This window comes from Plecotus auritus, assembly GCF_963455305.1.
Source record: "Plecotus auritus genome assembly, chromosome: 2".
Taxonomy (NCBI): domain Eukaryota; kingdom Metazoa; phylum Chordata; class Mammalia; order Chiroptera; family Vespertilionidae; genus Plecotus; species Plecotus auritus.
Genome location: NC_137771.1, coordinates 88,059,750 through 88,087,678, shown reverse-complemented (window position 1 = coordinate 88,087,678; position 27,929 = coordinate 88,059,750). Strand labels below are relative to the sequence as shown.

Genomic DNA, 27,929 nt, shown 5'->3' with positions numbered 1-27,929 from the left:
AACCGGTGTGCCGCCAGAATTTTTAAAACATGCAATCCCAGATGATTTTAGTCAGGGGCACTGACCTCTTTCCCCTTAAATTGTCAAAAAAAAAAAAAAAAATGACAACAGCCAACACAACAGTGGCCATCTGGTGTGAATGAATCAAAATAATACCTAGCGTGTTTTTTTGTCAGATTGGCAAAAAATTTATTTTTGGTGTGCTGCAGAATTTTAGTAATTAGTTTATGTGTGCCATGAGGTGAAAAAGGTTGATAGCTGCTGGACCAGAGACTTCATTGCTGTGTCTTACTTTCTCATTTCTGAAATCAACACTTAAATTACATTTAAAAAATTATGTGAAACAAGAAAAATGCTGACTTTCTATGACATTCATTCAGCAAATATTTATTGAACATCATGTGCTAGGCACTGTCCCAGGTTCTGAATATTTTATTTTATTTTTTAATTGAATTTATTCAGGTGACATTGGTTCATAAAACCATACCGGTTTCAAGTGCACAACTCAATAAAACATCATCTGCACACTGTATCATGTCCCCATTGCCCCAAGCAAAGTCTCTGTCAGTCCCCTTCCCGCCCGCTTTGCCCACCTCCACACACCGCACCCTCCTTTCCCTCTGGCTATCGCCACACTGTTTTCTGTGTCTATGTGTTATGTATACGTGTGTTTTTCTAATGCCTTCACCTTCTTTCATCCAGTCCCCCATCCTGCTTCCCCTCTGACATCTGTCAGTCTGTATCCATGCCTCTGTTTCTATTTTGGTCATCAGTTTATTTTGTTCATTACATTCAACATCTGAATGAGATCATATGGTATTTGTCTTTCTCTGACTGGTTTATTTTACATAGCATAATAATCTCTAGATCCATCCATGCTGTTACAAAAGGTCAGATTTCCTTCTTCTATATGGCCAAGTAGTATTCCATTGTGTAAATGTACTAGTTTTTTTTTTTTTTATCCCCTCATCTACTGATGGGCACTTGGGCTATTTCCAGATCTTGGCTATTGTAAATACTGCTGCAATAAGCATGAATGCTATGTTTTAAACAATAGTGTACAATACTGAGAATCCCAATTGTTCCAAACCAACTAAAAATTCCTGATGTGAGAGTTGAATGAGCTGTTGCTCAGAGTTTGCTATGAACACGTCACTGGATGTGGTTGCATGATTTTTTTAAATACCACTACTCATGTAATATCGACTCTCTTAATACCACCATTACATAACCTGCACCTCCACATCCAGAATCTTTTTTTTTTTAATATATTTTATTGATATTTTACAGAGAGGAAGGGAGAGGGACAGAGAGCCAGAAACATCGATGAGAGAGAAACATCGATCAGCTGCCTCCTGCACACCCCCTACTGGGTATGTGCCCGCAACCAAGGTACATGCCCTTGACCGGAATCGAACCCAGGACCCTTCAGTCCGCAGGCCGACGCTCTATCCATTGAGCAAAACAGGTTTCGGCCACATCCAGAATCTTAAAGTTATGGAATAATCCTATCTAATAAAAGAATAATATGCAAATTGACTGTCATCCCAACACACAAGATGGCTGCCCCCATGTGGTCAAAGATGACTGCCCCATGTGGACACAAGATGGCCACCACAAGATGGTCAGCAGGGGAGGGCAGTTGGGAGGGACCAGGCCTACAAGGGAGGGCAGTTGGGGGTGATCAAGCCTGTAGGGGAGGGCAGTTAGGGGGGACCAGGCCAGCAGAGGAGGGAAGTTGGGGGCGACCGGGCCTGCAGGAAAGGGCAGTTGGGGGGCACCCAGGCCTGCAGGGGAGAGCAGTTGGGGGGCACCAGGCCTGTAGGGGAGGGCAGTTAGGGGTGACCAGGCCTACAGGGGAGGGTAGTTAGGGGTGACCAGGCCTGCAGGGGAGGGTAGTTAGGAGCAAACAGGCTGGCAGGGGAGCAGTTAGGCATCAATCAGGCCGGCAGGGGAGTGGTTAGGGCAGCAGTGGGCAAACTACGGACCGTGGGCCGGATCCGGCCCGTTCAGCTGTTCTATCCGGCCCGCGGAGCCGAAAGAGCGGAGGGTTCTCTTGCTCTCCCCTCCGCTCCTTTACTTTGAATTTATATTAGTTCACACAAACACTCCATCCATGCTTTTGTTCCAGCCCTCCGGTCCAGTTTAAGAACCCATTGTGGCCCTCGAGTCAAAAAGTTTGCCCACCCCTGGGTTAGGGGGTGATCAGGTTGGCAGGCAGAAGTGGTTAGGGGCAATCAGGAAGGCAGGCAGGCGAGCAGTTGGGAGCCAGCAATCCCTCTCCTGGATTGTGAGAGGGATGTCCAACTGCCTGTTTAGGTACCGGGATTGGGCCTAAACGGGCAGTCAGACATCCCTCGAGGGGTCCCAGATTGGAGAGGGTGCAGGCTGGGCTGAGGGACACCCCCGTGCACGAATTTCATGCACCAGGCCTCTAGTAGGGAGTTAAGAAATACAGTGTGGTTGCTAGAAAGAATTAATAGACTGGGAATTCATAAACTAGCCTCTGAAGTGGTATTACCTCTGTCAAGAAACTGAATTCTGCAGAATCCGTTTCCTTATCTATTAAATAAAATGAATTAGAAAAATGCTAAGGCCAATTTTAAGTCTGATATTCTATAATCTTTAATTAATTAAGATCTAGATAATTCTAAATACTGGGAGGAAGATAAACTCTACATTATTTGTTTGGGTCCAATTCTTATTGGTGAAACAACAATTGCCCGTTTTTTGTGTTGTGACACCAATACATCTACTATATGCACATACATAAATATGTATGTATAATTACTGTATTAAAAGTGGTCACCAAAGTACCATCGTGCATGTGATTCAACCTTACAGGTTTTGCTGAGTATACTTGCTTTTGCTACAGCATGAACTTCCCTTCCCTTTGTACATTTTCTTTACAGATGGCAGAGCCATTGAAAAGGATGGAGTTGGGAATGGCTGTGGCCTGCGCATATTTATGTTATGGCCAAAACTAAATTTTTATTTTTCAAGTTAAAAGGTTTCAAACTTCAAGGAGTTTAGTTTGTCATAGTTGGAATTTAGATAGCTCCTCAGGCTAACTTTGGGCATGAAAAAAGGTAGCAAACAATGGGAAGAAAGTTTAAGTCCTAGGGGAGAAAAATAACGAAAGCTTTTTAAAAATTTGTTTGTTTTTACAATTTAAATAAAAATACTGCAATGCAAAAAGAGCTAGATCAGGGAATGGCGCTGAATGGGACACCTGGGAGCCCTATGTCAATAAGTATTTGGGAACCTGGAACCACAGGAGGCCCGAGTTCTTGCTGCCAGAAGGAGTGGATGAATGAGAAAGGGAGTCTATTTCCGTTTTAGTAGCTTTAAAATATTTTCTGCAGGTAGTGACCTATCCAACTCACCTGACTCACTCAGAAAAAAACACACAAAAAAACCCCTCAATTAATAAATGTAAAATGTTGAGATATTTAAGCCCTTCAAAAAAAGATGCAAACGTTTGTTATCAAAAGTATTTCATTAGGAGCCAAAGATCTGAACTACCACAGAAACCATCTCAGGAAGTTTAGTACCGTTTGCTCCCCCGGTCGTAGGCCAGGGTGGCCCTTCAGGCTTGGTCTTCAGCACCACCGGCCACTCCGCACGCCCGGAGCGCCTCCGGTCAAGGGCTGCAGCTCCCGGGGCGCGCGCCCGGGTCTGGGGCGGGGAGTGTGGGGGTGGGTCCTTGCAGCACCCAATCAGCAGCGGAGCCGGCGGTGGCGCTAGTGACGCAACTGCGCTTCTCTCCGCCCCACTGCGGGTGGCTCCCGGTGCTGTCGGCCTCGCGAGCTCCGCGCGGGGAGGGGAAGAAGGAGGACTCCGGGGCCGGCCGGGTGTCCGAGGGCGGCGGGTCGCGGGAAGGGGGAGACTGAGCATGCGCAGCCTATCTGGCGAAGGAAGGGAGGAGGGGACCCGTGCGCGCGCGCACGAGCGGCCCGCCGGCGGCCGCGGGTGGAGGGGGCGGTTCCTCGAGTGTCGGCGGCCGGAGGGTGGGCCGGCTGGTGGCAGGTGCCGCCTGGGCCACCGCCGCAGCCTCCACCGGGTCCCGGGTCTCCCGATCCTCCGGAGGTGATGAGTTGGACTCCGTCTGGGGCTGCACCTGCCGGCTGCCCATCACTCCAAGCCTCCCGGCTTGACCTCGGCCTCCCAGCGCGCCCGATCACCGCGGCGCTGTGCTGCCCCTGAGAGGGAGCGGCGGCGGCCTCCTCCGCACCGCGTCCTCGCTGGGGGGCCGCGCGGGGACAGCGCCGGGCCCCCTCCCCTCCCCCGTCCGCCGTCCTCAATGTCTCCACGGCGGGGAGGGGGCTGCCTGGGAGACGCGCTGAGCGGCCCCCCTCGGAGGTCCGTCGGCCGCAGCAGCAGCGCCCAGCCCGGCGCCCCGCAGCCTTGCCCGGCGGCGGCGGCCTGGAGGAGCCGCGCACCCGCCGCCGCCCCCGGAGCCTCACACCAGCTGCCGCCCCCCGGCGCCCGAGGAGAAGGCGGCGGGCGCCCCCCAGGGAAGATGAAGGCGGAGGGGGGCGACCACTCCATGATCAACCTGTCGGTGCAGCAGGTCCTGAGCCTCTGGGCCCACGGGACGGTGCTGAGGAACCTCACGGGTAATTGATGCGCGGGGGTGGGGACTGGGATGCGGTGCCACCCCTCGCCTTCTTTCTCCCTCCCGAGCAGAGGAAGTGCTCCTTGCCGCCCCACCCCGTGTGCGCCTCCTTGGGAGATCGCGGTCCCAGGTCCTGGCCAGGAAGGTCTTAATTGGATCCACTCCGCGCGGGATCCAGGGGAGCCGACGGCCGCCACCCGTTCGCCCCTTACTCAGGGGCTTCCCAGTTTCGAGGGTGTGCGGGGGAGAATCCACGACCCCCGCCTTGCAGAGGGAGGGCCCACGGCCCTGCCTTCTGTAGTACTCGCGGAATAGCATCTGTGCTGAGACTTGAGCACAGTTAGCTTTTATTTACCCCCTCTTCCCCCACTAGCGCACACACTGGTACACGCACACCGCTTTTTATTGTATAGATCTTTTTCTGTTTAGCTCTTTTTCTTTCTGGCAAATCTCAAACTGAACGCAGGACTTAAATTTCCTGCTCATGATCGATTTGCTTCCATTGTTAACTTTTTGCTTTTTTGGAAAGATAGATGACATTAAGTAGATTACAGTGTGTCAGGGGCTGGGCCAAGGTCTAGTGATTATAAGCATTTTAGTTTCAACCATATATCTCCTCTCTCTCCTATTTCCTTTTGTCTGTCTGTTTTCTCTTTCTCCCCTTCTGGCCTCAAGCTACTGCTTCTGTGACATTTGATAATTTTATGCATTTCCCTTCATTCTCAAGGCTATCAGGAGGGAATTGGACTGAACTACATTACAATAATTAACATCAATTTATAGTTGTAAAAATGAGCGGTAATACTCATTTTTATAGGATGTCTGGGTTTGCTTTGTGAAGAAACTTCTGGGTTTGTTAATGTGGAAATGCTTGACAATACTCTGAGTTCTGAATTTTAAAAATACCCTCTAAAGATTAGTATTTATAAGAAAGAGATTCTTTTGCAGTTTGGTGACACCTCAGTGCCTTATCCTCAGAGAAAAAACTTTAAAACATGCCCAGGATTTGATTCTTGAAAATGTATAAGGCAGCTAATTTTGATAGAACTTTAGTATTTCAAAATGCATTATGTCAAACTGGCTAGAGTAGGAATATAACTGGTATGATATGGATATTCATAGAGATATTTTTTTTTTGGAATTATATACCATAAGGTGACTTAGAGACACTGGTTTTCTTGAATGTGGAAGCTATAAAATTAAAGTAAATTCTGGATTGATTCATGATGTCCTCAGTTTTAATACGTGGTTCTTTAACTTGGAGCAAACTGACCTTACATGATGGTTTAAAGATAGGAACATGTTCTTAGTTCTGAAAAACTATGTTGACAAGTTTATGACAAGATCACTGTATGATTCAATAGAATTTAGGGGTAGACTGCTTTGCCTTTTTAGTATGGCTTTGCCTCATATTTGTTCATTGTGTATATTTCAAATGTTGTACCAGTTAGAGTATTTAGAAAAAATAGCTTTGGGGAACAGAGAAAATGTAAATGTAACTTACTTCTTGGCTGGATTTTACAATATTTTAAAATATTTACTTTAAGATTCTAACCATTATTTAGCAGCTCCCAGTTCTGCAAGTCAACCATTAGGTTAGTAATAGTAGTTTGAGCCCAGAGTTAGCTCTAATTATCTCCTAATACAATCTTAATAATCATCAGTTGCTCACAGGACGTTGCCATTTAATGGAGGATATGCAGAACGTCCCAAACTAGGACTGAAGTGGGCCTGGGGAATAAATGGAAAAAAGTAGAGTGTGAGTATGCAAAATTGTTTGTCAGGGTAAAAATGGAGAAGGAAATAGATTAGAAATATGTTTCACCAGCAGGTGAGTGTACCATGTTAGGAACTACATCACTTTGGACTTTGGAAATGGTAACATTCTGATGTGGTTCTTTATGGCCTTCTCGGTTCTGGTGACATATGTAGCTTAATCATTAGTCAAGATATGCTACCACCGTACCTTTTAAATTTGGTCTATTAAAAACAAATCCTAAAACAATGAAAAATAATTTCTGCTATGTATCAGGTACTTCACATATATTATTTCTAATCTTCAGAATAATTCTCCAAAGTAGATTTACAAAGAAGCTCAGAGAGGTAAATTCAGTTGCCCCAAATCACAGAGCTAGTAAATGGCTGAGCTAGGCTTTAAAAACCCAGTCTTTGCCTTCAGAACTACCCTTTCCCCTTTTCCAGGATGTTTTAGCTACTTCCTCTTTACGCTCTGTTAGATAATGAAACATTTGCTTCATCTTGCTCCTTGTATATGGTTTTCAATTATATTTTTCAATTGTATTATAGACTTTGAGCTTTTTGGGGATGGAATCAATGTCTTAATCACTGAATTCTGGAACCCTAGCATTATAGTTCCTGGCACATAGTAAATGCTCAATACATATTTACAGAATTTTAAAAATAATATTTAACAGTTGCATAATTTAAACATTCTATTTGTATTATTTTTGGCTACATCTTTTGGAGTAAATATGCTGTTAACTAGGGAATGAGGTGTTTCAATAACTTTTGTAGATAATTGTCAAAGCTTTAAAACACACCGATGCTTATTGAAAGTGCTTTTGTGCTAGTTAACCATACTTCCATATATATTATTGAATCTTGTCAACAATCTTGAGATTGATTATCTTTATTTTACACATTTAAACATTGAAGTGAAGAGTAACTTGCTTACATCTGATAGCTAATAAGTTAAATATCATTACCTTTTTTCAAAGTATGATAACATTAAGTCAGAAAGCATTTTTGTCATCATAATAAACTTGGAAGAGAAACAGGTGAAAGAAAGGAGCATAGTATAGAACCAGACTGATTTGGATTTAAGAAATGACTGTATAAAGGATTTATAGAATTCTGATTAATAGGAATTCTGGTTATTAAAAGCCATTTAAAGGGGGAACACACTCTCATCTCTATTTTTTGAAAAATATATTTTTATTGATTTCAGAGAGCAAGGGAGAGGGGGAGAGATAGAAACATCAATGATGAGAGGGACTCATGATCGGCTGCCTCCTGCATACCTACTGGGAACCAAGTCCACAACCTGGGTCTATACCTTGACTGGGAATCAAACTGTGATCTTCAGGTTCCTAGGTTGATGCTCAATTACTGAGCCACACCAGACGGGCTCTATTTTTTTCTTTATACAAACCAACAGCTGTGTGTTTTTTTTTCTTCTCTTTGTATCTTATCCCATAAGTGAAACGGGAAAATTTTTATATTGACCTTTTTATCGTAGAGACTGACCTTTAGAAAGCAGTCTTGAGTATGTATCACTTTGATAGAAATAAATGTTTAAAAAGTGATCATGAGAATGAACAACATTTTAGAGCCAGAAGTTATGTTGTTCAGCGACTTCACTTTGGAAATATCAAATGTCACATTGTAGAAGTGAAGGGCATGGCAGGGTTCAAACAGTTGCTTAATGATGGAGACAGGGCTGGAACTAACCTTCCCTGACCCTTAGTTCTGTGCCTTTTCCTTTTACCCCACATGGCTTTTTTCAGGCAGGTCTGTTGGACAATTAATCTTAATGTACTTAAGAATAGCCTTATGGTAAGTATTTGTCCCAATGAACCCAAGAATGTATGATTGGAATTTATTTCTATCCATCTAATAAAATATATTAGAAAATGCAAGAATTATTGAATAATAGTGCTTTATCAAATTTTAAGTTGCTTTTGCCTATGTAAAAGTTAGTGATTCATTTTTATATATATTCACTTTTAGAAATCCTATGAATTTCAGGCTGCTATTTATTTTTCCTCCTTCATGGAAGACACTAGGATTGAGGACTCCATAGAGAGCAGATTAATATCTGGAGACCCCCATGTCTGTCACTTAGTAACCATTGCCACAGTTCTCTTCTGTATCCAACACTTCCCAAAGTGTGTGATTCATAAGATTCCTAAAGTGTTAACTGTGCATAGGTTAGATGGGACTTTAGCTTACTAAAGTAGAGAGATAAATGGCTTTCTTTCTCAAATGGTTTTTCTTTCTCTAAATTGTTCTTAATACCATGGCCCCAATCTAAAATTAGAGTCAGTATGTATATACTCTTTCAGTTTCATGGGTTACTTGACTTTAAAAAATGATCTACAATAAAATGTATTCCTTTGCTTTACCTTTATTTTCTCAACTTTGTGTTCTAACCCAAATTTGGTTTAGAGAAGAATTTTTTACTTAGAAATAGGCAGGATGCCTAAACCCCTGGATAAACACAGATCCAGGCTGGTGTAGGGAAAGGGATAATTGGTCCCTGGGAAAAAAGGCAAAGGCTGGCCTTAGACTGCCTCCTCTCTCAGTGACAGCAGCAAATGTGGCGGCAGGTGCTCCGCTTTTTCTATTGGTAATAAGCATTGGGAGGCTGGGAATTCAAACTGGAAGGAAATTCAACCGTCTCTGTGTATGCATATATGTGTGTGTCTATATTAAATATATGTGCTTATTTTTGCAGTATGTACGCACACACTATTGTAGTTCCCTTTTAGACTTTTCACTTACTAAGCCACTTCAGTGTTAATATTTTCAGAAAAAAAAAAGAAAGAAAGAGGGAAAATAATTGGTATCTATTATAGTTATCTGGAATTGCTTACACCACATGCAAGTAAAGCCGGCACCTTCCTTTAGCCGTGCTCCCAAGTAGGTTTGCTTCTCTGGGTGTTATTTTGTATCCTAGGCTACGATTAAGTTTAATTCCTCTTCCTAACTGCTCTGTTATTGGAGGTGAGTTTATGTGGGTAAAATTATTTCAAATGTCCACTTATAGGTATTTATGTTTTGTAAATGTAGCCTTAAAGACAAGTACTTCTTTTCAGTATTGTGCTGGACTCCAAAATTAGATGTTTCTGAAATACTTGTGAAAAAATCCTGTATTCTTTTGTGGTACAGAGCCAATTAGTAAGTGATGGTATGATTTGTACTTTATAGGAGTTTGCTTTTTGGAAGGTTGTATATTGTATTGCGAATAAAGCTCCTGTAATTTTTCAAAAATTAGAATTTTTATCTTCAGGTTTTAAAAATTCCCATTTCATTATCTTTGAACCATATCCTCTGGCAATACCAAGTCTAAAGTCCAGATGACGTGTTTTAAATCTAAAGCAATTTCTGGATAAGTCTTGGGACTGTGTAAGCTATGATTTTGACAATTTAATAGTTAACTAGTAGTTAACTATTAGGTACAAATGTATCTTTGCTCTGTTCAGTTGTGATAGGCTAATTATGTATTTTTTTAAAATATATTTTTATTGATTTCAGAGAGGAAGGGAGAAGGAGAGAGAGATAGAAACATCAACGATGAGAGAGAATCATTGATCAGCTGCCTCCTGCACACCCCCTACTGGGGATAGGGTCAACAACCCCGGCATGTCCTGACCAGGAATTGAACTGTGACCTCCTGGTTCATAGGTCAGTGCTCAACCACTAAGCCATGCTGGCTGAGCTAATTATATATTTTTAATGACTAAGTATTTTAACAAAAATCATATAGTGAACAGTGGCAGTAGCAACACATTTGAGAGAGTTCTCATTAGACTATTAAATTCCAGTGACCTTAGCTAAGTAGATGAAACTTTGAAATAGAAAAAGATTTTCCACCAAATTTCATACAAAAAAAAAAAGAACCAAACTTGTACCTGGATCCAGTTACTTGTGTTCTTATAATATAATCTTGTAATATAGTCTAGGAGCATGTTATGAACTTATTGCAGTATGACTAGGACAAATGAAAACAGTTTTGAGGAATATAGATTGCTAGATTAATTAGTATTATCATATTAACATATCCAGTATCTTCTTTTATTTGGTATTCTATCTTAATATTTGAAGGTAAATCAGTTTTCTAAGTTTATTTCATAAATCTGACATGGCTTGTAAATAATTCTTACATTAAAAATTTCATTTTTAGGGTTTCAATACTAAGGAAAGAGAGTGATACATTTCCTTTTAAGAAATTTTACTTTTAGTAGTTAACAACGCTCAACACTTTTTAGTGTGGTGGGCATTGTTCTGAGGCAGTTATGAATTTTATATTATTGGATCCTCATAATAACCCCGTGAGGTAAGGGACCATTATTGATTCCACTTTTAAAACTAGAGAAACTGTTATAGGCAGTATCTTGCTCCTGCTTACAAAACACGTAATCTAGGACTTGAAAAATTATCAATCAATCCAATTCAGCAAACATTGGAGTAACTGCAGTGGACGTATGCTGTCAGAGATACCATAACATGTCATGACTGTTTTTAAGAAGCTTATATTGTAGTGAGTATGAATTTACAAATCTTTGTATTCGTTATTTATTGCTGAGTAATAAATTACCCCAAAATTTAGCAGTTTAAAACCAAACACATTAATTTTCTCATACAGTTTTTGATACTCAGGGATCTGGGAATGGTTTTGCGGCTCATCGTCTTACAGAGGTAACAGTCAAGCTGTCAGCCTGGACTGCAGTCTCTACAGACCTGACTGTGCTGGAGGGTTGGCTCACTTCCAGGCACTTTCATGTGACTGCTGGTAGGAGGCATCCAGGGGCTGCTCGTAACATGGCTTTCGCCATAGTGAGTGGTCAGAGGGAGAGAAACCAAAAACAGAAGCCATAGGGTCTCTTATGATCTAATCTTGGAAGTGGTATCCCATCACTTCTGCTGTTCTCTATTGGTCACACAACTCTGGTATATTGTCCAGGGGACTGTACCAGATCAGGATCATTGGGGGTCTCCCAGAGCCTGGCTGCTCAGTCCTGGAGGTAGGTATGGGGAGTAGGGAATGAGGCCCTGAACGGGAAGACTAGAGGCAATGTAGTGGGTGAGGGGATGAAATATCTGTAAGAGGAACAGGTGCCTAGAAAAAGCAAAACCCATCTTGATACATTGAAGAATTATACTAAAATGCAGTGTCTAGCATTTTTAAGGGTTAATTTATTGGATATTTCTTGATCATGAGTCATGTGTCTGTCTCTGGTAAATACTGATAAAGATGAAAATATCAATCATTGTCCCTAAGGAGCTCATGGGCTAAAGACACTGACTAACCATCAGGTTAAGTAATTCTTTTGTGGCTTGTTGAGTTCAGGGAGAACCAGGTAGTGGGATTTTGAAGGCAACAGAAGAGGGAGTGGAGAAAGAACCTGTTTATGGGGTGATGGAGAGAAAGGAAAGATGAACTGCCTGTAGGTTGGTCCAAGAATACTATCAGGACTTGATTAAGTTTAAAAGTATTACTTGAATATCTGTCCAACTAAGATGTTTTCATTAGTAATGTGAAACTGGATTTTCATTAGCAAATTCTCCTTCCATTCCCTCCCATGAATTACTTTAATCCCATAGGATTTCTAAACCTTGCTAATATTGGAATCACCTGGGGCTGGCTAAGGGTACAGATCCAGGGCCTCAGCCTCTGTCTATGGAATTAGGGTCTTTGAGAACAGAGGCTAGGAAACCACCTTTTAAACTAGCTCTTCAGGTAATTTTGTTATTGAGGGTTCAAGGATTGGGAACACCTGATTTTTAAAAACTAAGTTTTTTAGTGATCAAATTGCAGGTATGTAAGATATATAATGCACTTTAATATGGAGTATTTAGTATAGTTAAAATATCAATATTAATGATCCATATATTTCCAAGAGGATGCTATAACCAGTTTTTAAAAGTGACTTTTAGCATTAGGATCATATATCTTTTAAAAATCTTTTCTTTATTTATGTGAACTATTAGCTATAGAGAATAATGCTTATGAAATAATTGTATTTTTAAAATTCTAGGCAGTTTATATTAAATCTGAAGTATATGGGAGAATTAAACATGAACACTGTTTATGTAAATACTTACATAATGAGCAGTTATTAGAATTACCCCTAGTATAATTTGGGTTCTGCTAGATTTCTGTATGCAAATAAAGAGTCTGAATAAGCACTAGATCCCTGAGTTTATAAGAACCTGAATTTTATCCTTGAATGCTACTAATTAGCCTTTGCACTTAAGACAACCCACCTATTTCCGAGGCCTAGGTTTTCTCATTCATAATATAACCTAATGCCCACAGTTTTCATATTGAAAGCTGATTTAGAAATTTTGATGAGTTGAGAAAAAGTTTAGAAATTTTACTGTGAGTTAAGAAAAATGTTTATATTTGCATAGAAACTTGTTTCTTTACTCTCTAAAACTAAGAAACTTCTTTTTTAATGGGGACTTCTTCAGATATTTTAATATGCTAATTCATTAGCTTTTGGTTTAGGACCTAGAAAATCTTTGGTGTCTGAATACCATTTAATAGCTCTTATAATTAGGCCTTCTTAAAATTTGGTTTAGGAAACTGGATTCAGTATCTGAAGATCCCTTCAAGTTCTGAAATTATGTTGTTTTTGTTTTTTTAATCCCCATGCGGTATAAACCGCTCCCTCAGGATTACTATCAATAATACCTGAGGCGTGACTGTCTTGACATGCTTGTGCATTGCTTGCTTAGTTTTTCTGGTGGTGCTTTTATTTTCTGATCTGCCATTCATGTTAATATTTTGTTATTGGGTGTTTCATTATAAGTTCTGCTTATTGATGTAAAAAGTTCATTTTTCAGTATTCAGTGTAAATATCTTTTTGTAATGTTGTATCATGAGATCATTCGCTGAGTTAAGGACAATGACTAAATCAAACAAATGTAATTTAAGATGCTTGAGGGCAGACAAGTAATAACAATAGAAACTATTGCATAATCTCGGTTATAATTTTATAATTAGATTCAGATTCTGATTTATAAACCCTACATTTTATAACTGAGTGATAACTAATCATTTATGAGGAAGGACAAACTGAGTGACATCCTTAGGAAGATAGTGCTGTAGCTTAAGTATAGAGCAATTTTTTGAACTATTTTAAATAGCTTAACCTGATTTCTTTAAAGCAATTGATATTCAGATTGTTTTAAATTAAACACCTGTTTTTCTAAGAATTTTACTATTCAATGATGAGTACTGTAAATTACAGTTTAAAATTACATAATTATCTAGTGAAAGGGTAATTTAGTTTAAGTGGGTAATAAACAGTATTGCCATAAGCTTTAAGAGAGACAGTATTTTAAAGTAGCTCTTGAAGGTGTCACAATTAAATTTAAAATCTAGTGTTTTTGCTCTTTTTTAAGCAGAATTAAATATCCAACACAGCTTTAACTTTTATGTTAAATGAGGTTTCAAGTGAAAAAACAGTAACTTATTTTTAAATCTGGTTAAAATGTTAGTGTGATTAAAAATAAGAAAATATATCTTATGTTTATCTTCACTGTTACTCATTTCTTTGTGTAGAGTTAGGATTCCATGTAGTATTATACTTCTGTCTGAAGAACTTCCTTCAATATGTCTTGTAGCTCAGGTCTGTTGGCAGTTAATTCTCCCAGCATTTTTATTTCTGGAAAAAGTCTTCATTTCACCTTCAGTTCTGAAAGGTATTTCTCTTGAATATAGATTTCTGGCTTTACAGATTTTTTTCTTTCAGTCTTTTTTTAAAATGTCATTCTGTTGTCTTCTGGTTTGATAGTTTCTGATGAGAAGTATGCTCTACTTTTTATCTTTGTTCCTCTGAGTCTAATATAACTGGAGTCCTAGAAGGAGAAGAGAGAATGGAGAAGAAAAATATTTGAAGAGAGACCATTTGAAATTATTCCATAGCTCTTGGATGGTTTCTATTTGTCCTTCTATTATATTTCAGTTTGAATAATTTCTACTGTTTTATAAGTTCACTGATTCTTTGCTTAGTTGTGTCCAGTCTGCTGGTGAGCCTACCAGTATTAAAGGAATTCTTTATCTCTGAGATATTTTTGTTGTTACTGTATTTTAAAACAATTTCTAGGATTTTCATTTGACTTTTTCCTAGAGTTTCTATCTCTTTGCTGAAATTTCTCTGTTCATGTGAGCTGTCCACCTTTTTCATGAGAGCCTTTAACGTGTTAATTATAGTTATTTTAAAGTCCTTGTCTGGTTGTTCTAAAATCTGGATCATCTCTGGGTCTGGTTTTGTTGATCACTTTACTTCTTAGCAGTGGATTGTTTTTCCTGTTTTTGAGTGGGTCTCATAATTTATTTTTTTAATTCTCACCTGAGAATATGTTTATTGATTTTAGAAAGAAAGGGAGAGAGAAAGAAAGGTAAGAGAAATATCAATCGGTTGCCTCCATACACGCCCAGACTGGGGATTGAACCCTTAACCTAGATATGTGCCCGGACTGGGAATTGAGCCCACAACCCTTTTGGTGTATGGGATGAAGCTCCAACCAACTAAGCCACCTGGCCAGGACTGTCTCATAATTTTTTATTAAATGCAGGACTTTATATGCATAGCAGTACAGACTGAAGTATGTAGTATTTATGCTAGCAAATGGGCTGCTGCTTGTTAGACCAGAGTGTGAAGAGTTGATTTAATCTCCTCAGGAGTAAGCTGAGTTTGAGTTGTGTTGTTGTTATGGTTACCTTCAGTGTGCCACAGGCTTCAAAGTCTATAGAAATTGCTGCTGTTGCCATGTCCCTGTGCTGCAGGGTTATTCTCAGTGTTAGTGCTGTATGTCAGGTTTTAGCCATCTCTGCATGCCTACACCACAGAAGGATTGTCAGTCCTCGCACTGCCCTTCCCCCAGTGGCAGACTTCTGTTGCTTGTTACTTAGTGTTTGGCTCATGGTGGAGGCAGGAAGATTTCTTTGCTGGCCTGGTCCAGTTTTAGTCTTTGGTAAACTCTGTATTAGGATCTCGAGAATTGGACTGTATTTTTGCCTTTTAGAACCAGGGTAGCCACACTATTCCTTGTATCAGGTAACCTTGCCTGCTTCTTGGCACCTTCTATTATTCAAAACAAAAGACTTAAGCCATTGGGGGAGAGCAACCTCAAGACCAGAGTTTTTGCAGTTTCATATTCTCCATTGCATATAATTCTATGACTTGATCATTATATCTTAGAGCAGTTTTTTTCTCATTCGTGGCTATGCATGAGTCACCTGGGAACTTTAAAAATTTCTGATGCCCAATTAAATCAGAATTTCTGGGGTGGTATTTCTTTTAGGCACTCCTAAGTCACTCCAACATAGGGGGAGGGGTGTGCAGGGGAGGGGTTTGAGAACCATCCGCCATCCCCATTCCTCACCCTCATTCCATCTCCAATATGTTTATAGTTTGGTTAATCCTGTTTATTTTTGAAAACTCAGGTGTAGCAATGTGTTCTCTTGCAATCTTCTTTGATATTCCTTCCTTTTGCTGATGACTCTATATCCCATAGTACTAGCTGCACAGTGTGCTCTGAAGGTATTAGAATATATGCCATTGAAGTATCATTAATTAATTACCAAATGTGTTCTTGATAATATATGAAAGTACTGTGACTAATTTTCAATGGGGTATGGGACAACGCAGCACCCAGGACATATGTCAAATCATCTAGACCAGGAATCGGCAACTTTTTCTGTAAAGGCCAGTACTCAACATTCTCAACATATAGTAACTGCAGTAAATATTTTTGGCTTTGCTGACCATATTGTCTCTATCCCAACTACTCGACTCTGCCCATTGTAGCATGAACATAGCCATAGACCAGGGGTGGGCAAACTTTTTGACTCGAGGGCCACAGTGGGTTCTTAAACTGGACCGGAGGGCCGGAACAAAAGCATGGATGGAGTGTTTGTGTGAACTAATATAAATTCAAAGTAAAGGAGAGGAGGGGAGAGCAAGAGAACCCTCCACTCTTTCGGCTCCGTGGGCCAGATAGAACAGCCAAACGGGCCGGATCCGGCCCGCGGGCTGTGGTTTGCCCACGGCTGCCATAGACAATGTGAATGAGCATGTCTACATTAGAATAAAACTTTATGAACAATGAAATTTGAATTTTTTGTAATTTTCATGTGCCTTGAAATATTGTTTTTTGAATTTTTTCAAACATTTCCAAATGTAAAAGCAATTTTTAGCTCGCAAACTCAAAGGCTAACATGGCTAAATAAATAAGGTTTAAGTTTATGTGGGCCACAAAAAAAACAAAAGCTTCAATTTTCATATAAAGGTAGGTTTATTTTTGATAGAAACATGCTAAATACAAAGGGCTGAAATAAATGAGTAATCGTTAACATAGAATAATAGAACACTTTAATAAAAATTAATATTTTTTTCTCGAACATTAACTTACCAGACACTGAATAACTGCACAAATTAATAAGCGTAATGCAAATAAACCTAGTATTTTTCTTGTTCTCCGAAAGCAAAATATTTTCTGTTGCACACACCAAACAAGTCAGTACAAGACTAATGATGTGGCAATCAACTGCTAAAATATTCGCTGCTAGTATTAGTGGAGAGAAATGGTGCACCTGTGCGTCAGGCACTTAAGGCAAATGAATGCAACATGATTATAGTAATCATTCATTACGAATGTTGTAGTTTGTTATTAATAACTAGAGGCCCAGTGCACAAAATTTTTGCATGGGTGGGGTCCCTAGGCCTGGCCAATGATCAGGGCCAATCAGTTTCCCTGCCTCCCTGCCGCCTGCTTCCCTCACCACCTGCGCCCCCCAACGCACGGTTCCTCGCATCCTCCTTCCCTCCCTCAGTGCCCTGCCACCACTGGTCGCCCGCCATGTTCCGTGCTGCCCCCCTGATGGTCAGCGCACATCATAGTGAGCGATCGAACTCCCAGTCAAACTCCTGAGGGGACACTTTGCATATTAGCCTTGTATATATATAGATTATGTATAACAGGATATTATAAAAAGTAAGTTACGAAATTTGTATTAAAACATTTCTTACATACCGTTATGTTGTCTGGGCTGCAAAAATATTTGTTGTGGGCTGCGAGTTTGACGTGCTTGCTGTACAGAAACAGGCGGTGGATCAGACAGTTATGGGTCAATGAGCCATATCTGAGGCTGACTCTGATCTGGGGACTTTTTCAGATACAAATGCATCATTTTCCTGAGAACCTAATAAGCCTCCTCTGTTGGATATATACCCAGATTTAGAAGTTACTCCTATTTGAAACTAGAGAGAGCCAGTTCCACACCTTAGATTTGCTAGAATGAAAAAAGTTTGAGATACTGAGATAGCCTAATTTGAACACAAATTATTTAAACTTATAGTGTACACCATTTCTATAAAGAAGGTGGAATATTATGAACAGTCCCCAAATATAGTCTTACTGGCATGGTATCTTCAGCTTGAGGCTTAGAATATGTTGAATATATAGTACATTTTTAGTATCTACTTGCTAATGATATTAAAGGGTTAGATACTCTACAGAGGATTAAAAATATATTTAGTGTTGTTTAATGAGATAGGTTTCCTTGTTTTATGACTTTTGGATTTTTTTTAAACAAATACCTCTATGAACCTTTAGCTTAGAGTAGTGATTTCTGTCTCTATTGCATGTCATGATTATTTGATAAAAACATGGTAGTTTAGGTCCTACCTCCAGAGAGTATTAGTTGCTCCATGGGTAATTATCATGAGCTGCCTGGGTTGAGAACCTTTGGCTTTGATGAACTATAGAATGAAAACCTATTTTTTGTTTTGTTAATCCTCATTAAGGATTTTTTTCCCATTGATTTTTTAGAGAAAGTGGAAGGGAGGGAGGGGGATAGGGGTGGGAGAGAGAGAGAGAGAAAGACAGAGAGAGAGAGAGAGACAGAGACATATCGATGTGAGAGAGACACATGGATTGGTTGCCTCCTGCACATGTCCCAGGGCCAGGGAGCAAACATTCAACCCAGGTTTGTGTTCTTGACCAGAAATTGAACCTGAGACACTTTGGCGCTAACCACTTAGCAACTGGCCAGGGCAAAAACCTATTTTTTAAAGACAGTAAGTTTGCAGTAAAAATTTTTTAAAAGTATTTCCAGCAGGTTGTTAAAAATAATCAAATGATAAAGAATATGTAAAATGTCATTCATCTTGTATCTCATCTTTAAAAGATAGCCATTGTCAAGTATTTTCTTTATTTATACATTTTATGTACATATATAAACATGTAATTTTTTAAACAAATAGGATCAAACATTTTGTACCATTCTTTGACTTGTCTTTACTCAGTTAATATATTCTAAACATTGAGAGAAGTTCATTTTTCATAAATAATTTTCCCAAGGATTAAAATCAAAAGCACAAAATATAATTTCTGAGTGACTTGGCAACCAGGGCTGATGAGGTGCAGACTTCAAGCAGGGCTATTACTAGTATTGTTTGAGGCTGGAACAAATCACAACTCTCCTGCCTCTTGTCTCACTAAAAAGTAAACAAACACTGCAAAAATCCAGGCAAAACTTCTTTAGGATGTAGATTATGGACAGCCTTCAATAGGGAGAAATAACCAAAGGGCTTCCTAAGATGTGCCCAGGAAGAAGGGATACTTCTTCCATGGAATTAAAGTGATTGTATGGATGGCATGCTTTAAAGTTTCTGTGTTGTGCATTGTACTTTAAATTTTTGTATTTGTTTAGCACTAGCAAAGGCTCCCTCTGGCTTCCTCCCTTTACTATTGCTTAATTGCTAGAAAGTTGGATCACATGAGTTATAGATGGAAAGGAAAAACTGGGATTCTTAGTGTTCAAGTTAGCTGTAGGACAGTTAAAAAATTGTGATATTCTACTCCTGTCCTCTTAGTACCTGTTCTTCCTCTAGGGCTTTTGGACAACTCTTCTTGCTCTACTCTTAGGATCCTACACTTCTCTTCATCTGAACTAACCCAGTAGGTTTCCTGGGTTTGCCAATGGTGAGTAGAACCTTAGACAGGCTTGTTTACCCAGAACAGATCAAGATCTTTAGAGGCCATGCTCAGTGACAGGGTTGTATTAATCTATCAGGTAATTCAAAATAATAGTAGTAACATGACACCTAAGTTAGTTGTAGATATTTTCAGTGGAGTTTAATTTTTTCCATGATATATCATATATATATTTTTTAAAGCGAGAGAAACATAAAAGTAAATTTGAGTTTAGGTACTTTGTTCTCAGTCAGTTTAAGGGATAATCCTTGACTGGTCATTAGAGGACCACTTAAGATTCCTTTTTAGTTATATAATTCTTTTATAACCTGGGGTTTGTTAAAACATTAATTTTAAAATTTACTTTTCCTAATTATTAGGTAAATATATTGTTGATGTCAATATCTGTACAGTCAGGCAAAGAATATTACTTATAGTGTCAAATAATCCCGCATTCATAGTGTTAAATGCAGTCAAGAAATTTTTAATCTACTTGTATTACAAGGACAACAAAGAAAAGTGCTTTAGGGGGAATACATCTGATAAGCTATCAGAAGTGATCTTAGGATACAAGGCACATTGTTGACTTATTAGGATTATGTTTTCTGTTTTACAGCCCTTTCTTGTCTTAGAGCACTCCCTATAGTGCATTAGTAGTCCCTTATATTTTTACTTTATTGAGTTCACTTTGGAAAATTATTATCTTTTTAAATATAAATTTTATCTTCTGAGCAGGTTAAGCCTTTTTGTCTTTAATTCATTTATTATAAGTTGAAGCCATTGGTTTGGGTGTGATAGCATGAAAGCACTATTTCCCTGAAAACTGGAAGAGAGAAAACCTTTTAAAAGGAAAGCTGTGTCTATTTTTCCTTAATCACCAGTATCTATCTCCATGCCATTGAGAAGCGTGCATGGTACTTTAAAGTACACTGGAAAATATATCAGATGTCTCTAGTGAAATGATTTTGAATGATTTGAGTCCATTCTAAGGATCAATTCTTTAGAATTTGGCATCTCCCTTCTCTTTTCTTTATAAATTTACCTTTTTACTTTGAGATAATTATAGACTTACATGCAGTTGTAAGGAATAAAACAGGGTGAGCCCCTGTGCTCTTTACCCAATGGGAACCTCTTGGAAAAGCACAGTATAATATCCAAACCAGGATATTAATATTAATGCAATCCAAAAACCTTCAGACTTCACTGGTATTGTATACTTGTACTCATTTGTGTGTGTGTGTTGTGTATGTGTGTGTGTATTTAGTTGTATACAGTTTATCACTTTTATATATACTCATCATCACAGTCAAAATACAAAACAGTTTTATTGCCACAAAAACCTCTAGTGTTACCTCTTTATAACCTGCTTCCTTTCTCCAGAGAGATTTTTGTTTGTTTTGTTTTTAAATGCCTATTCATTTATGGTCTTGAGTTAAAGTAATTATCTTTTAAATTTCCACCCAAACGTTTTAAAATTTTTACTTATTTGTGTGGTAAAAAAAAAAATCTATACTAATAAAAGGGTAATATGCTAATTAGACTGGACATCTTCCGGACGTCCTTTCAGACAAAGCCCCGGTGGGGCCGAGACAGAGGTGGTTAAGGGCAATCAGGCCGGCAGGGGAGATCAGTTAGGGGGCGATCAAGCTGGCAGGGGGGAGCAGTTAGGTGTTGATCAGGCCAGCAAGGGAGGGCAGTTAGGGGGCGATCAGGCCGTCAGGGGAGGGCAGTTAGGGGGCGATCAGGCCAGCAGGGGAGGGCAGTTAGGGGCAATCAGGCCAGCAGGGTAGCAATTGGGGGGTGATCAGGCCAGCAGGAGAGCAATTAGGGGGAGATCAGGCAAGCAGGCAGAGGCAGTTAGGGGCGATCAGGCCGGCAGGCAGAGGTGGTTAGGGGCAATCAGGTTGGCAGGCAGAGGCAATTAGGGGTGATCAGGCTGGCAGGCAGAGGTGGTTAGAGGCAATCAGGCCAGCAGGGGAGCAGTTAGGGGCATCAGGCTGGCAGGCAGGCGAGTGGTTAGGAGCCAGTGGTCCCAGATTGTGAGAGGGATGTCCGACTGCCAGTTGGATCGGGCCTAAACAGGCAGTTGGACATCCCCCGAGGGGTCCTGGATTGGAGAGGGTGCAGGCTGGGCTGAGGGACCCTCCCTCCGTGCACAAATTTTGTGCACCGGGCCTCTGTTTTATATATATAAAAGCCTAAGCGATCGAATGACCGGTCGACTGGTTGCTATGAGGCGCACTGACCACCAGGCGGCAGACACTCAATGCAGGAGCTGCCCCCTGGTGGTCATTGCGCTCCCACAGCCAACTTTCTGCAGCCGGCCAACCTCCCACAGTCCCTCCCCCCGGCCGCCAACCTCTCATGGTCCTTTGCCCCAGCGGCCGCCACCCCCCCGCCAATCGGCCCCGATCGCCAGCCAGGCCGAGGAACCCCACCCATGCATAAATTCGTGCGCCAGGCCTCTGGTATATAATATAAAAGTTATCATCTTATTTGTGCAGTTCAGTAGTAAGCACATTCATATTTTTGTGCACTAGATCACATCGTTTTTATCTCTGCACCCATTAAGCAACAACTCCCCTTTTCCCTCTTCCCCATTCCCCTGGCAACCACCATTCTGTTTTCTGTTTCTGTGAATTTGACTACTGTAGATACATCATGTAAGTGGAATCAAACAATACTTGTTCTTGTAACTAGTTTATTTTATTTAGCATAAAGTCCTCAAGATTCATCCATGTTGGAGCAGATGACAGGATTGTTTCCTTTTTAAAGCTGAGTAATATTCCATTGTATGGAATAAATAAGTTTTAATTCGTCCATTTTTATTTTCTGACTTTTATATTCAATAGAGTGAATACTAGCACAAATAGCAGATGAAATATTTTGCATATGGAACATCTGTATACCAAGGATAAGTCTCAAGGTGACATCTAAACATTCTAGAGTCAGCTCTTTTAACTATAGGTAACAGAAACTTTATCTGAACTAATTTAAATAAAAAGAGGGATTTTACTAGTATTACAAGGAAACGGATTGAATCTAAGGATGGAATGTGGCAGGGTGTTAGAAATTACTAAAAATAGTACTTGGTTGTCTCTAGTCTTTGATGGATATGTTGTTGTTTTTTCACTGTGTATGGTGGCTTTTATCACATGACTAGAGGCCTGGTGCACGGATTTGTGGGGTCCCTCGGCCTGGCCTGCACCCTCTCACAATCTGGGACCCCTTGTGGAATGTTGGACTGCCGATTTTGGCCCGATCCCCACAGGCCAGGCCAAGGGATCCCACCAGTGCAAGAATCTGTGCACCAGGCTGGTTTCAGCCCTATCCCCGCAGGCCAGGCCGAGGGACCCCACTGGTGCACAAATCTGTGCACCAGGCCTCTAGTATGCATATAAGATCTTTGGTTAATCTCTTCCCTCCCTCCCCGCTTCCCCCTTCCCTTTGAGATTCATCAGTCTGTTCCATGTTTCCATGCCTGTGCGTTGAGTGTCTGCCCCCTGGTGGTCAGTGCGCGTCATAGCTATGGTTGAACGGTCGCTTAGGCTTTTATATATATATATGATGAAGTGGCTCTTTACAAATCATGAACCCTTTGGGTTCAACCTCCCAAAGACCTACGTGCTCAATTGGTCCCAGTACAGGATTACCAGGGGACAGGAATGACTGGCGTGGCTGGGCTCAATGGCCTGTCCTGATATGCCTGACCACTATCATGGTCAGGAAAATGGAGCCAATGCGAGGGCCCAGTAATATCTATGGGAGCTGTGTGCATCGACTGGGAGGCTGACAGTTGTCAGAGAGAAAGGGAATGAAGGCTAGAGAGACCAAATGAAAGGTATGCTCATTAACTCTTTATAAACTCAGTATCAGTGAACAGTAATTGAGGATATATTGAAGAATAATGGAGTTGAAAGTTTGGGTAAAGACTATTAAAATGACATAAGGCAAAGAATTCTTAATAAAATAAAAAATTCTAACTGTTTAATAGTGTATATAAAGTTGAGAGCCACGGTGGGAATCACATGAAATTCTTAAAATTATAAAAGATAAATTCATTGACTAACTTCTGGAATGATTTGAATTGAGGAATAGATTTTTAAATGTCTTAACACTGCTATTTAGTGTGGAAAATAGAAAATTACATATCAAACAGTAATAAATTGTACACTTCAGAAGATTTGAAAATATATGAGGGGTGTCTTAGACAAATTGATGCACTCTGGCTACATAATGGAGATACTTAAAGGAAATTAGTGTGTAGCCTTAACCTTCTGAAGTTATGGAGGGAATTATTTTCCCATTAACCATTAGCAAGGTTGGTAATTGTTAAAATTTATTTAGTACTACTATGTGTCAGATACTGTACTAGGCATTTTTGTATCTATTATCTCATTTAACCTTCCCCAAACGAGGGGTGCTCACAATTTGTTAAATTGAAGTTTCTAAGATATTTTTCCACAGAATTATTAACACTTTGCTTTTCCTTTCAGAGATGTGGTATTGGATCTTTCTCTGGGCTCTCTTCTCCTCTCTGTTTGTCCATGGTGCTGCGGGAGTGCTGATGTTTGTAATGCTGCAGAGGCATAGACAGGGGAGAGTGATCTCCGTCATTGCAGTCAGCATCGGATTTCTGGCTTCTGTAACTGGAGCAATGATCACTAGTAAGTTGATTTTGTTTTGTTTAAGGACAGAATTTTATATGCACTTACAGTTTTGGTAACATTATTCTTATTGTACCTGCAACATGTATTCTTTCATGTAGAATATTTTTTTAGCACTAATTGCACTTCACCTAGAGGGTAAAGATCAGTTCACTTATTCATTGAAATAGTTTTTTTTTACTTCTATGTGAAGACTCATTATGTTTTGTAGGAAATGCAAAAACTTGTAAAACTTGGAGAAGGGCAAAGCAATTCATGGGAAATGGTATCTTACAGTGGATGTAATTTCTGCTTTAAAGGAGCTCACTATCTCATAAGGGGGAAATGTAGGCACACAAATATGATAGTGATGGTTGTCCTTAAAAAAGAGTGAAAATATAGCCTTTAGGTCCTTGATGTCATCTGCCCGTAACTACAAAATAAAATTACACTTCCTTCTTATACACAAATTATGGCACAAATATCCATGGCCTATTAGAAATTGGCCACTTTAGAGTGTCCTCTAGCTATTTGCAAGTTTTCTGCTGTTCTGCCTTGTGTATTTTATGCATGGTCTCAGGTTTATTCCCTCTGCCCACTCCTCTTTTTTGTTTTAATTCTCATCTAAGAATATGCTCTTATTGATATTTTTAGAGGAGGAAAGGAGAAGGGGAAGAAGAGGGAGGGAAGGAAGGAGGGAGGGGAGGAGGGATGGGGAGGGAGAGAGAGAGAGAGAGAGAGAGAGAGAGAGAGAGAGAGAGAGAGAGAGAGAGAGAAATATCAATGTACTCGAGAAACATTGATTGATTGCCTCCTGTACACACCCTGACCAAGAGATTGAACCCGAAACCTGGGTATGTACCCTGACCGGGAATGGGACCCGAGACTTCAGTGTATAGGACAACTCTCTAACCAGCTGAACCACCTGACCATGGCTGGCCCTTTCCTGTTAACACTGTCCTTAGGCTCCAACTTTAGCCTTGTGTTCAAAGAGTTAGTTCTGGTTTCTGTTGTGCTAGTTGAGCCAGAACTTCGATGCATCTTGTTCAGACTGGAGGGTGCCACAGTGGCTTCCTTAATGTGGTCCTGCCAGAAACCGGCTGCTTTTCTATGCTGTTGTTGATTGTCAGTGCCACTGAGTAATAGAGGCTAACATTGCCCTTTGCTTCTGGTCTACTTCCAAATGTCTGGGGCAGCTCACTGCTCCTACTCTGTTTTGAGACTCTCCACAAGGGACTTTTTCCTTTCTGGTTGGTTCTTAGCCCCAGAAATAAGAGGAGGGCCTTTCTTCTATAGCGCTAAGGCCTCTCCTTTTATGTCCCACACTCACGTTTTCCCAGAGTGATTGGCATATGCTGCCTCAAGAGAAAAGCCCTATCCCATGTCTCTAGGTATGTCCTGTGGCACTAAGACAATCATAGAATAGTTGTGAGAAGTGGTGAGTAGCCTATTTTTTCCTTCCTTCATTTACTATTTATTTTTTATGTTATCTTGTATTAGGTTTTTGTTGTTGCTGTATTCAACCAGTAACTTTATCATAAGGTGCCTCATCCATTTTGCCATAGGTAAGGTTTAGCTAAAGTATAGGATGTGCATAGTGAAGAAGTAGGAGATTCAGCTTGAAAGATAGAATGGAGACAAATCCTAGAGGATCTTGGAAGGCCAGCCATGAAGTGCTGCAGTCTGTGGAAAACAAACAGATATTTTTGAGTGGAGTTGGCAAGGGGCAAAGCAGTTCAATGGGAAAATGTGTCTTATAGCTAAATATAGAATACTAGTGTCCCGGTGCATGGATTCATGCACATTGAAAGGAAATTAATTAGAAGAAATATTTTAATATCGCTATACATGTCTTGCTAATGAAAAGAAAATAGAATTCTACCGAGTCTCCTATCTATCTACTCTAGGACTTCTGTGAGGATCAAATGAGATGAGGCATGTGAAAATGCTTCACAAACATTCAGTTAAAGTGTAAAGTATTTGCGCCTGGCGATAAAGGAAGTTGTTTTCCTGGGCTGAGGAAGAAACTCCAAGAATGCTAGTTGCTAGGGAGAGGAAGCCGGGCTTTGCTATGTGATGGCATTACCTGGTGCCCACAGCGACCGTTTCTAGGCTGGGCTGTGGGTTGCATTTTGCACCATGGGGTCTTGGCAGCGTTGGCTGCGATTTGGTGGGGTGGTGCTGCGGGGTGGTGGCGGGGCCTGTGTCCCACTTGGGGAAACCAAGTGTTGGTTTGTCGGCACCAGGTCCGTGGTGCCATTTATTTTTAAACGGCCAGTGCGCCTCATGGCAGCTCCTGTGTTGAGTGTCTGCCCACTGGTGGTCAGTGCATGTCATAGCTACTGGTTGGGCGGACAGACACTTAGTCTTTTATATATATACTAGAGGCCCAGTGCATGAAATTCGTGCACGGGGGGGGGGGGGGTCTCCTCAGCCCAGCCTGCACCCTCTCCAATCCAGGACCCCTCGGGGGATGTCCGACTGCTGTTGGACATCCCTCTCACAATCTGGGACCACTGGCTCCTAATCGCTCACCTGCCTGCTGGCCTGGTCGCCCCTAACTGCCCCCTCCCTGTTGACCTGGTCACTCCTAACTGCTGCCCCCACCAGCCTGGTCTCCTGACTGCCCCCCTGCTGGCCTGGTCACCCCTTAGTGCCCCCCTCTGCCAGCCCGGTCACCTCTAACTGCCCCCCACTGCCAGCCTGGTCTTTCCCAACTGTCCCCCCCACTGGTCTAGTCACCCCTCACTGCCCCCCTGCCAGCCTGGTCACCCCCAACTGCACCCCCCCCCCCTCACCGGCCTGGTTGCCCCTAACTGCCCTCCTGCTGGCCTGGTCACCTCTTACTGCCCTCCCTGCTGACCTGGTCGCCCCCAACTGCCCCCCTCTGCTGGCCTGGTTGCCCCCAATTGCCTCCCCTGCCAGCCTGATCGCTCCCAACTGCCCTCCCCCCCCCCCCGCCAGCCTGGTCGCCCCATGCAGCCTGCTGTTCAGTTGTTTGGTCATCCCTCACTAACCCCCCTGTTGGCTTGGTCATAGGCAGCCATCTTGTGAGGGCTTGAGGGTTAATTTGCATATTATCTCTTTATTATATAGGACTAGTGGCCCGGTGCACGAAATTCATGCACTAAGGGGGGTTACCTCAGCCCAGCCTGCACCCTCTCCAATCGGGGACCCCTTGGGGGATGTCCCTCTCGCAATCTGGGACCGCTGGCTCCTAATTGCTCACCTGCCTGCCTGCCTGATCACCCCTAACTGCCTCTGCCTGCCTGACTGATTGCCCCTAACCCCTCTGCCTGCCTGCCTGATCGCCCCTAATTGCCCTCCCCTGCCGGCTTGATCTCGCCCCCAATTGCTCTCCCCTGCCAGTCTGATCTTGCCCCCAACTGCCTCTGCCTGCCTGATCACCCCTAACTGCCCTCCCCTGCTGGCCTGATCTTGCCCCCAACTTCCCTCCCTGCTGGCCAATTTGGTTTTGATTGGTTGGTTTCTATGCCAGTCAGCATCAAAAGCTCCACCTCATAGGCAGACATTGGCTCCTCACAGTTCACCCAGATTTGGTTCTGATTGGTCGGTTTCTATGCCAGTCAGTGTCTCTAGGCCTACTTCCAGGCCTGATCAGAGAGGTGGGGCTGATCAGTAGCCCCCGCAGAGGCCCGGAGAGAAATAGAGAAAAGGCAGTTGGCGAAACCAGGAGAGAAAGAGAGAGGCAACAGCTGATCAACAGCTGCCATGGAGGCTGCAGATTAGACCCTGCCTCTCTCTCTGGGCCTGATCCGCAGCCCCCTAAGCAGTCAGTGCTGGGTCGCAACAGCAACCCAGCACTGACTGCAGGACTGACTTCCGGTGTTCGGTCGAGCCTTCAGTCAGTCATTATGGACCCTGGGTTTTTATATATTAGGATAGATATATGAGGAACCAAGGGAAAACTC

General features: G+C 41.5%; 1 protein-coding gene across 1 annotated transcript in view; it reads left to right on the top strand.

The window, feature by feature from the left end:
• Positions 1 to 3,913: 3,913 nt before the first annotated feature.
• Positions 3,914 to 27,929, top strand: part of TMEM170B (transmembrane protein 170B) — a 35,029-nt gene continuing 11,013 nt past the window's right edge. Inside the window, exons 1-2 of the mRNA XM_080657406.1 lie at positions 3,914 to 4,619; positions 23,848 to 24,018. Coding sequence (XP_080513532.1) covers positions 4,304 to 4,619; positions 23,848 to 24,018 — 487 coding nt within the window. The 5' untranslated portion in view covers positions 3,914 to 4,303. The remainder of the gene's footprint in view (positions 4,620 to 23,847; positions 24,019 to 27,929) is intronic.